At 34.6% G+C, this 12,316-nt stretch overlaps 1 protein-coding gene across 5 annotated transcripts in view; it reads left to right on the top strand.

Annotated features, from left to right (window-relative positions):
• LUZP2 (leucine zipper protein 2) overlaps positions 1–12,316 on the top strand; it is a 423,019-nt gene that overhangs the window by 156,886 nt on the left and 253,817 nt on the right. The window contains exon 2 of one of the 5 annotated variants that reach the window (XM_072969690.1): positions 3,225–3,355. The exons of 3 other annotated variants lie outside the window; for them this stretch is intronic. In XM_072969690.1, the coding sequence (XP_072825791.1) occupies positions 3,243–3,355 (113 nt within the window). In that variant the 5' untranslated portion in view covers positions 3,225–3,242. Of the gene's footprint in view, positions 1–3,224; positions 3,356–12,316 lie in introns of those variants that run through there. One more of the 5 variants, XM_072969687.1, reaches the window with a different exon arrangement.

Consider the following 12,316-nt stretch of genomic DNA (forward strand, 5'->3'; position numbering starts at 1 on the left):
CTTTACTGAACTTTAACCAATTGTTTTTAAAGAAAAGGCTATTGTGAATCAGCTCTACAGACTAACATAATGACAAAGGCTGGTCAGTATCAACATGACTGTTAATCAATAGAGAGAAAATGGCATCTTGCTCCTGAATTCTGATCAAAATTAAGTGAATTAATTGATATCATAAAGTTGAGTATCTTCTTCACTTTATCATGGCTAAAAAAAATCAAGCTTTGATTCAAAGTCTAAGATAGTCATATCTTAGACAACAGACCACAGGAAGTACCATGTTCTTTCATGTATTGTATGGAATGACATCTTCTGGGATTATTTATATTAGGGGTCTCAAACGCCAGCCTACAGGCCAAATCTGACCTGCTGCTTATTTCTGGACATAAAGTTGTATGGAGATACAGCCACATTCATATGTTTTCATATTACCTCTGGCTAACGTTGTGCTGAGTTGAGTAGTTGTGTGAGAGATCATGACCTCCCAAAACTCAAAATATTTACTGTCTGGTCCTTGTAGACAAGTATTTTCAATTTCTGCTCTATATAAGGAAGCTTTGAGAGTTACTATGGTATCCTAATTTTTACTACTTTAGTAAGGCAAGAATTTGGTTGCTTATTCGCATAACTGATACATTATTCTCTATTGCAGGGATGTTAGAATAACAATTTTCTATGTTCTGCATCTTAAATGTACCAGTGAGAGTTTTATTTTACCTCAACACTAAAATTTCACTTTGTAAGAAAACAAAACTTACGGTTTTTAGGTTAGATACAGTCTATCATCATTATAATTACTTACGGGGAAAAAGAATTTCCCAAAGCATACTTGAATCACACAAGCCTTAATTAAGTAGATCTTGAGATGGTTTTGGTCTTTCTGTTATTTTACTAAAACATAAAGGGGAAAAGTTAATAAATTAACACTTTTGGCTCACTGGAAAGATAAAAGTAAATTAGCCTTTTTAAAACTCTTTTAATAAAGATATGAGCACACACATAGTACAGAGAGATACTCTTATTGTACAGGAAAATATACAAGATGTTATTCTCTGAGAAAAAATTTTAAATCAATGTTTAATGTTTCTTAGCTACTAACCCAGAAAGATTTGACCATTGTCAGGTGACTATCAGAAAAACAGGACCATAGGAAGGAGGTTTTCTAGCCTTGAAAAGAAAATTTCTAGACATCCAGATTCGACAGTACTCATTCTGGCAGTGTCATGGAGGACAGGGCTCTTTCTCTGTCCTCATAGGAGGACAGGTACTAGCCTGTCTCTTCAGGGTGGCAAATGTATCTCTTGTAGTAGAGAGATGACTAGGGTTCTGGTTCAGACACCCACCTCTGGGAGTTATCTTAACTTGAATCTTCCCTGAAAAAAAAAAAAACAGAATGTCTTTGAAGTACTAGAGATTCAGGAGTTTGAGCCTGCAGAGGTGAGAACCAGAGCCTGGGCTGAGACCTTCCAGTGTAACGCCACATGTCATGCCTCTTGGATGACAGACAGTAGGGATTTCTTGTCAATATACGGAGCATACTATATGGCTTGTTCTTCTCTAAAGGTGATGCAGAAGACTGCAGCCCATTCCCCCAATGTGTGTGTGTGTGTGTGTGTGTGTGTGCGCGTGCACGCATTTAACTGAATGCACACACACACATTCATTTAACTGAATTGAATTAATTATTATTGTATGTTCTAAATAGACTAATCACAGTCAAAGCTAGTAAAAACAAATTAGGCTGTGAAATATTTACCATCTGAGGGATTTTCAGTCTTTGGCACTAGTTGAGATGGTGACAGTTCATCCATGTAGAAGAAATTATAAAGTAAATTATATTCTGAAATAAGCAGGGATGGTTGACACACTCTTTATATTTGCCTGCTTTTAAATTTCGGAGCAAAGATGATTCTTGTAAAATTACCACACACACATACACACCCCTGGGAGACACGCCGTGTAGCTTATGTTTATCCTTAAAAAAAAATGATGGTATTTGGTCATTTATGCTTTTCTGTCTTGGACAAAGTACTGCAGGAATGTTTTCAATAATGTACATGAATTTCCATGGAGATGAGAATGAGAATTGGTTTCTTCCCTTTTATTTCCTGAAGACCCATTAACACATTTAAGACTGACTAGAATCATGGCCCTTGAAGTGCTTCTTTTCTTTCCTCAAATTAAATGCAATTGAATCCTGATTTATTTATCATAAATGATAATATTTGTTGCAAAGTTATAATGTCATAATTAATTTGTTAATTATAAATATATAAATTATATTTAATATAATTATAATATATAATTTTATATAGTAGTTATTGTAAAAGCATTTATTAAGTAATTACATCATGCTGGTTTGGTCTTGCATATAGAAAATAACTACAAGGGAATATGTGTATGACTGTACATACATCACTTGTGTACTATATATACATACACATATACACATACAAAACAATATGCTAAGTAAAGGAGTTAACACAACAGATTATATACACTGATTAATATATAATACATATAAACAAAACAATTCTGTTACATTCTGTAGGGAATGCAGAGCTTTCTGTGACAAATTTATCTCCTTATCTGAGAATACAAGTTAGCATAGGAAAGAAGACATGTGAATATAACATATCAATCTCTAAGGCTGACCCTCCTGGCAGAGAGCCTGCTTCGGCTGCCTGTTTCTGGCATTGGAAGTGATGTGAGATGGGAACGTGATATGGCTAGGTTGTTGCTGGTAGTTTTGGGTTGTTGGTTGTTATGGAAGTGAGGCATTTATATGTACTGGTATACTATAATAGTTTTCAGAATCGGTGACATTTGTGGATATGTCAATACTTATTCACTAAAAGCCTGTAAGACATTTCACTATTGAAATGTCAGACAAATTTAGAAGATCTCATATAGGTATCAGGAGGCTATCATGTAAAACTGAAAGAGAATAATTAGCCACATACTCAGGCTTGTGATGGACATAGGAAATAGTAGATATTTGGTAGTGTTGTGAAAAAGCTTGCGATTTTCTGATCCAGTAAGTATTTCTTACACAAATGATTTAAAGTAAATCTGGACAAAGTATCTTCTAGAAAAAAAAATAATGTCACGAAATTTGTGTATAAGAGAAACATTAATATTCAACTAGCCTCTCCCATAACATTACAGCTGGTGTTCTAGTATCAGTATAGGTAGGATAAATATGCCTTTTTGATATATGTCTGTAGGAATCCCATGTAGGAGTCATGGAATTGTCCTTGTGTGAATCCCTGTTCTCTGCCAATCAAAGCTTGAAAATCTCTGTCTGCTCATCAGGGAGATATCATCTCCAACAAGCAAGTCCATACATCAAAAAAAGGTATAGTCCAGTATCTCACAAATCCTACCTAACATATGTAGAGCAAGTACACAATTACAGTGCATTAATCTTAATCAAAAAAGGAGACAAACTTTTCAATATATAACGAAATGCAAAATGTCACACAGAATAGAAACCAAGCTGATGAAATACTCAGATATATTTACCTTTTCAGGCATTGTGGGTGTATTAGGACCCATCTAATCTGGCTTAAGAGAAAATAGTTTTAAATTTCTTCATCAAAGCAGTATATTTTAAAATGATGTAGACTACAACCAGTGGCTATTAAAGGGGCAAAAGATTGCTGAGCTCTTTTTTGGAAAGAAAAGCTGGAACCTTGAAGAGTGCTAGGGTCCAGAAAGGAAATCTGAGCATTGTGGTGTTTGATATGAGTTGTCTTTCTCAGCTCTGTTGATGATCTTGTCTCCTTGGCACTAGCCACATGTAAAGTTATCCTTATGTGCATGTGGCATTTTTGCAAATTTATTTATACTTACCTTGTGCTCACATTCAAAGTCATTCAGGAATAGAAGACACATAAAAACATTCCATCCAAATATAATAAAATAGAGCTTCTACAATGCTTTCAAACACTTAAAAATAAAATTAGTTATATAGGTCACCTCAAACCAAAGCCAAATATATTAAGGTTGGCTTTAGGTGTCATTTTATTTTTAGCAAAGAATGCACAAGTTATTCCATTCAAAACTCTAGAAGTAATTTTCTGAAAGGTCAAGTTTCAGTTTCAGTTACATAGTCACCCCATTAAAAATGTCCAATCAAAATGTAAAAAGTTTAAGATAATTGAGAGGAAAAATAGTGGGAAAACTATGTATTTATACATTCTAAGTTGTTTTAATATATCCTATTACAAAGAAGTCTTTTTTGATATAAATCAAAATACTTATGTAAGAGATACAATTCAGATCAAAATATACTTTAAAAGCCTTATTTAGCTTTGTTGGAAGTTTTATGTAGAAACATCTAAATTGTAAAATTTGACCTATCTCACATACTTAATCATCACTTTTTCTATCTCAAAATGAATTATATAAGTTAATAAGGCTTATAACAAAGCCTAAGAAAATAAAGCCAAAAATTGGATAAAATAAAACATAGTAATAAAAACAAGATAATTTTCAAAATATGGTGCAGAGATTCTGTTCATTCATTTGCATTGCCTGCCTGACTGGCCCCTGTAGGCAATTGAGTTTGCAAGTGAGAAGTAGTAGGGGACTATGTTTACAAAATTAAAGATGTCGTTGACCGTTTTTTCCATTTCTTTAATTTTTTTTAAACAAAACATCAAATGGAAAAATTGCTTTATTTTTTATTTGTTGTTGAACCTCCAAGCACTTCTTAGTTTGAGTTTAGCAAAGATGAATAAGTGGTAGAGATTAGATGTAACTCAGTCTCTCAATAAATCGATCTTTTGTTTGACGTCTGTTAGTCACTGTAGTATCTTTCAACATAACATAAAGTTTACCCCTTGCTACTTCAAAAAATATTATTAATAACATGAGAGGGAAATAAAATTCTACCAATTTGACTTTTTATTTCTGTGAGTACAGAGAATGACACTCTGTATACTTTTTGGTTTTGCTTTTGTTGTTTTTGTTGTTGTTATTTTGGGTTTTTTGTTTGTTTTGCTTGGTATTTTTGGAGAACATTATCCATACTTTTTTAAAAAGTACTACGAAAAACCAAATGCAAACATTTGCTTTCGTCTTGCTGTGGCATCATAGCATGATATAAAAACTTGTTTTGCATATATATTTCATATACAATATATAAGATGTCAAACATCAGATCAGAAAATGGTGTATATTTATTTACAAGCCATAACATATAAATAAATTTCAATCTACAGTAAAATGTATTTTGTCATCAAACTAGACAGAGTCAAGTATGTCATATTTAATATATTTTTTACAGAGTATCCTTTTTTCCGTATTTTATCAATTTAAATTAAATTAAACTAATGCAATTTGGTTAAAGATATCAGAATACAGGCATTTCTAGTTCAATGTCTTCTATAATACAATTGAAAAGAAACAAAAAGAATTAAAGAAAAGGAAACGTCTTTAATGAAACTAGGGGATAAGAATGGCTATCAGATGCTTTGAAACTTGGAACAAATCAACACAGGGTGCTAGGGAGGACATCTGAGACACAAAACAGCATTGACTAAAAGTGAATCTCAATGCCCTGAGGGACCCCCCCAGGGATAACTACTTGAAATGCGAGGCCTGGGATGCAGGCAGGTTTTGCAAGCCTTTCTAAACACTTGGTGGCATTTCCAGAATGATAAGAAAAGTGGGACTGGGAAAAAGTAAACTACAGAGACATCCTTACCCAGAACGTGTTGCTGGTATGGCAGGATGAAGGAGACACACTGGGTGGCAATCTACACTGGAGCTTCTAATTAATGTCAGCTGATGATAAGTAAATTGACTATAAATTTCCACTCCCAAAATAAATAACTAACCTGGGATAAGTGAGATTTCTCTGGCAACCAGGAAGATTTTTGTATTTGTCTAATGGGACTGCAGGCTGCAAGAGAACACTGTGTGTCACCTGCCTAATTGACGACATGACGTTGTACTGCGTAAGCATCCGCATCTCAAATTGAAGATGCTTTCAGTCGCAGCTTACTCCTCAGTTCTACGTTATTAATTTTTTTTCAGGAAGTATCTAAGCTGGTAAGAACATCCTCTATTCAAGAATAGTAATAACTGGAAAGAACTAACATGGAGTCCCAGTATGGACAGGGCATAGATAGCCCAATGTACTTACAGAATAGAGGTTCAGAGTGTGTATTCTGAACCTACACTGCTTGGGCTCAAATGATAGATCTATGTGTTATGAACTGAGTCACTTCTCTGTACCTTCTCCTATGAACAAAACGGAGGCATATATAGTAACTCATATCACTGTGGGTGTTCATAATATCTTAACATACTGAATATTTCAAAAAACCTGAGTAGATTCAGACGCACAAAAAATGTTATCTTCTCTTGATCTACACAACTAAAATTCTAGTCCTGCCCACAATCATTGATTGCTGAACTACTTTCAAAATCATCCAAATGTTCTCTATTCTTCCTGTCCTACTGATGTCCATTCTTCAGAGATCAGCTCATACACGCACCGACACACACTCATACACGCACTGACACACACACACACAACCAGAGGTATAACAAAAGTTATAAAATAAAGCCAAATTTAAAAACAAAATACATTTTGTGGGATAAAACGAAAAAGCTAAGACTACAGATCCTTTAATTTTAATAAATGAAAGTAGGATAAGCCCATTTTTGCTAGGAAAAAGATTTTAAGAAACACTAGCAACATTCGAATCAGCAAGGTAGAAAGTTAAAATAGTTAATGACTAGAAAAAATATATCAGCAGTCTGATTGATTCAAAAAATATTTTGGCTTGATGAGCATAACAATTTATAAACAAAAGCTGTAGAGAATGAATGGAGTGTTACAATATGAAAGTATTATGAAACTATCCAATTTAACTAGCCAATGACAAAACAAAATTGTATGTATGAAAACAGTATTTTTTAAAATGTAGCTCTAATATGTAGTTTGTTAACTTATGTAACTTGAAAACAGATAAATACTTTCCTTAAAATCACCAGTAAAATATGTACAAAATCAACCTCAGTTCCCCAAAGTATAAATTATACAGGTTAAACCTCTATCATATACAATAAAATGGCATTAAAAATTAATAACAAAATAGTTTTAAAAATCAAAACACAAAAATTCAAATTTAAGATATTTTAAAGAAAAAATCTAAAATAATCACTAGAGAGAAAGTTGTTTGATAGGCAATTTAAACTAAAATTTCAAACTAGCAAAAATAAAAATGAAAATTTAAAATGTACAGAACTTAATACATGGCTAAAGCAGGGCTTAGATGATACTTCATAGTCTTAAAATAAACATTAAAAAAAGAAAAAAAAACAAATTGAGCATTTTGTTCAGAAATTAGGACAAGAGAAGTAACTTAATGCAAGTGAACAGAAAATATTTATGATAATAAAAATGGAAATTAATGAGTTATAAAGTTGAAACAATTAGAAATATTAAAGAATATAGGAGCTATTTGTTCTAAAAATTCAATTAATAGGTCCAGCATTAAGTAACCTAATAAGGAAAAAAATCTCAATACACGAGTAAGGAATAAAATGACCAATCACTAATACCCAATTAAATAAATGTTTAGAAGTTAAAGAGAATTATTTAATTTTATGCAGAATTGATTTTCCCAGGGGAAAAAAAACCCAAAAAACACATTTTAAGAAAATAAACAAACAAAAAAACACAGGGTTTTAAAAATTTAACCAGACCAATTAACAGAAGGAAAAATAGGAAATCTTTAAAACCCTCCAAAATCAGTAATCATTTGTGCAGATTCAGTAACTCCCATCCCAAGTATTCAGGCAAAATAACCCGACCCCCTGCTGCTTTCCGTCGGAAGTGCGCAAAACCCTAACCATGTACTTTTCAGCCTACACTCCCATTGTCTTGTTTGGATGAAAGAAATTTTGGGCTCTTTCTTGTGTTTCTACAGTGTCAATTGCTGGCAGTTGAGCCTGTTTGCACACTAACAAGTGCAACTCTCAGATAAGTGCTGTAAGAACAGCATGAGTGTGAGCCCTTCACAGTCTGCTTTTACTAGGAACTTGAGCACCACCCACTCAGATGCTGTTTACAGTTGTGCAGTGAAGGGTGAATCCTCATCTGCTATCCTCCGGTTCAGGCTGCATCAAGTAGAATGCTACACATAATCTCTCCTTTTCTAATTTAGTTTGTTGTTGTTGTTGTTTTTGCTCAGCTACTCAAACCATATGGATGCAGCTAGAATGGATGGATAAAAATGATAACAAGTTGATTTTCAGTGAATAATTTGTTTTATGTACATTTTTTTTACCCTACATGCAGATCACAAAGCAAATGAAAGGTCAATCAAACGGAGAACTCAAACAAGAGATAGACCTGCATGGACATTGACACTAGTGTTCAAATCAGCCAAATCAAGTATTAGATCATAGAAAACGAAATCAGAAAGACAGGTAGATTTCTTGACTGTGTCAGTATATAAATTTCTTGATTTTTTTTTAATTAGTTTGGTTTGGGTCTTTTATTTCTTTTCTGTCACCGGTGAAATCTTTCTAGAACCAAGTACAAGTGAAATAACAAAAGTGAAATACCTAGTAGCTAGCAAAGCATTTAAGACAAAAAACAATTGAAAAAAATACAGCATATATTACATTCATTTTTATTGAGCTAAAGATTCAGAGATAGTGACTACTTAATGGAAATCACATTTTATACCCCTGGTTTTAATGCCTGTTTGTTCTTTCCTTGTGTCTTTGTATTTGTCCAACTCTAACTTAATTTTTTCTTCTAAATTCCAAACCTGTCTATGTGTAGTTACTGTGCAGCCTGCTGGCATTGTGGCCAATAATAATTTGCATTCTCAGCTTACTATGAGACTATGCTTGTTGCAAATTTGAGACAGAAAGAAAATATGCTTTCAAAGAGAGGCCATAGACAATGGTATAGTCAGATATTCAGCCATCTCCCCCTCCTTTCCATTGGTGGAAAAAAAAATTATACAATACATTTTTTGAATATATTGTAGTACAGTAATCACATTTGGTTAAAGGTCCCCTTATCAAATTAGTTCTTTGCATAATTGTAAGATGTTGAACATGCAGGACTGTAGCCATTCATGTTCCTTTAAAATGTAGATTGTTAGGGGTTTGCTGGATACACAGGGCGCTGGAATTATACCATAGCAATTGGGGGACCTGTAACTCAAGAAGAGCATTTGAGAGCTGCCATCCTGTTACTCAGGATGAACTCAGGACTGGCTGCTCACTGCTCAGAAGCCAATAACTGAAAGGCAAGTGTCAGTAGGAAGGAAAGGTGCTTTAATCAGAAAAGTTGGCAATCTGGGGAGAAGGTAGATTTGTGTCCAGAGACCAACTCTGAAGATTCTGCTCAGCCATGACAGTTTTTAAAGGGAAAAATGAGTGGAAGAGTCTCAGTGAATCATCGAGGCAGGATGTTGGGTTCTGCATCCTTCTCCATTGTGTGTAGACTGGCTGACTCTCTCTTTAGGTGTTATCTTGCCCACATGATCTGCTTGCAGGACTGCTAAGAAAGCAGGTGGGGTAGAGAGCTAGGAAAAGAACAGATTAGGCAAGGCATGGTGCACCTCTAGGTATGAGTCAGGAATTTGTTTTAATTGCTTAGTAATCTCATTCTTATAATTAAGTTCTTTTTAAGGTTAGAGGGGGACAGAAATGAGCAAACAGGAAAGGGGCAAAATAACTGCTTTCCATCCTTATGTTCAAACATTTCCACAAATTTCAGTTTCCAAAGCAAAGAGAAGCATTCTGTGTCCAATTTATCTAATTAGCAGAATACCTGCTAGTTTGGTCTATTACAATCTGTCAGTACTTTTATTCCTTAAAATAGCTTTCACAAAAATTAAAACATATATTTTACTTGGGTATCTCAAATGTCAATGATGCTAATATTTGACACTTTGTCATGCTGTTATAGTTATTTCTTGAGAGGGTTTGTGTCTGATGATTCCTCCAAGGTGCAAGGTATGTGGGAAAGCAAGTATTTAGTAGGGGACCATGCTCCCCACAATGTTGTTACGGCGATGATTAGCAGGAAAGAAGTGAAGGAATGTGCATCATCAGATGAACTGCTTTGTTAGATGCTGTAGTCATCACAGGAAAACAACAGTATTTGGTTAGATTTCCACACACTTACTTTATAGTTTAGTATTTATTGTTTTAAACTAAATTACATGTGAGGAAGAAGTGCCACTGACTTTTTATTACTTAGGAACTTTGAAGTTTTAATTCAATTCTAGTAGAAGGGTTTATTTATTCTTGCAGCTGGGATTTTTATGAGGGGTGTGTGTGTGTGTGTGTGTGTGTGTGTATGCTTCTCTTTTGCCTCAAAAAAAAAAAAAAAAAGGTAGAAGAGCCAAACGCCACTTGAGGAACTGTTTCCCGTCTCATTTCACTCCACTCTTCCCCATGCTCACTGTGGGTTTCTCTATCTCGCAAATATGCTAAGCTCATCCTCGCTCAATGGCATGTGCAGTTGTTCCTTCAGTCTGAGAAGTTCTCCTGCATCCTCCTACATCATTAAATTAATTTAACACTTGGAACTTAATTCAAGGACATCGCTTCATTTTTTTGCCTTCAGTCACTGAGGGTCTTTTTTTAAATTAGTAAAATAAATTAATCAAATTCATAGAGAAATAAAATTATGAGGACTTGGAGTATAGCAGTAGTTAAACGAACGAACAAGAAAATACGATTCCTACAGAAAAAAAACTCATGGAAAACTAATAGCATTGTTTTCCCAAATAATACGAGCCTAATCAATACATGACAATGCCAGGGAAGTTCAGGGAATTATTTTCTCTGATGAAAAAGTAGATTGTTACCAACTAAATGAAATAAAGTGAAATGTAATTATATAATAAACATTTTACTAATTGGAAATCACTCACACAGGGAATAACAAAAATCAACACCACTTTGAGTATGTGGCTTCTGCAATTAAGTTTCTCTAAATTAGTGATCACCTTTTTTTACCTTATTTTATCTCAGGGATGATAACTCTCCACGTGACTGTATAACATTATTTCTGAGATACTCTTGTTATTTTTGTAATTTAACTGCTTCAATTGTTTTCCCCTTTTTATTTTAGCCAAAATATCAGACGACTATATATGTATCTTTTTGATATCATGTTTTCCCCCTTGAGTAACCTAGTATTCAAGAGCTATAAAGTACCCCCATCCCCACCATCTATGTTTTTTTAATGAGGCAAGGTGGTTGGAAGAAACTATTAATATCACCAAACCATCTGTCTTCATTTCCACCATTGTTCACTAAAGTCTTACCATTTAAACTTCCTTTCTCCACCTGCTATGCCAGTCCCTTTTAACGTCCAAAAATCCATTCTTGGCTATGCCAACCTCCCTCTGCACAAATCCCATGGATTTACTTATATTCTCTAGCATGGCTTTTAATTCTGTAAACTAACTCTGATTTGAGTGCCAGATTAATGTCCACCACTGACACAAAAATAATTTGCTGTTTAATTTTGCATGCATCATCTTCAATTCAACATTCCCAAAGTTGGCCTTACCTTGTCTTTATAAGCCTAGACACTTTCCCACCTTTCAAACTCCTGTGGACTGCACATATATTCATGTGCTTATTCATGTGCAACCTGGTAGTTGTGACTACTTCATCCCTTTAATTCACCATGTTTGCAAATTGTTTCTTATTAACATTAACATTATCTTTCAAAATCATTCATGTGTGGCTAACCTAGTTAGCACTACTAAACACAGATTTTTTTCCCCCAGATTAAAAATCTAATTTTTCAGCCTCCCAGCTCTTGATCTGTCTCCTTACCCTCCCTCTCCTCCCCCTTCTTCATCCTCTTCTTCTCCTTCTCTCTCTTCTATATACTGTACACTAAGAGGGTTAGTTGTACAACAATTCAGCTGATCTGGTGTGTGTAGCCAGTGGTCTCCTTCCCTACTACCCATCCAATACTTTACATGAATAATCTTTACCGCCCTGTGAAACTAATGCATGAGCTAGATTACACATAAACTATAATTTGGGGGGGCATATATGGTCACCCTGAGATGGGAGGTTACTTCCAGAAGCTAAGGTGCAAGCAGAACTGCAAGCCTCTGGGAGTGAATGCACCACAGTGAAGGCGTCAGATACAAGAGGGACAGTCCCCAGTGGAGGCTATTATCGACTGAAATAAATACACAGCCTGAAAGTTGAGAGTTATGTTTTATTCGGTGGACAATTTTGAGCTCTCAGCCCGGGATGACAGCCTCTCAAATGGCTCTGAGGGACTGCTCCGAAGAGGCAG

The sequence above is a fragment of the Vicugna pacos genome, chromosome 10, assembly GCF_048564905.1.
Source record: "Vicugna pacos chromosome 10, VicPac4, whole genome shotgun sequence".
In the NCBI taxonomy this organism is placed as follows: domain Eukaryota; kingdom Metazoa; phylum Chordata; class Mammalia; order Artiodactyla; family Camelidae; genus Vicugna; species Vicugna pacos.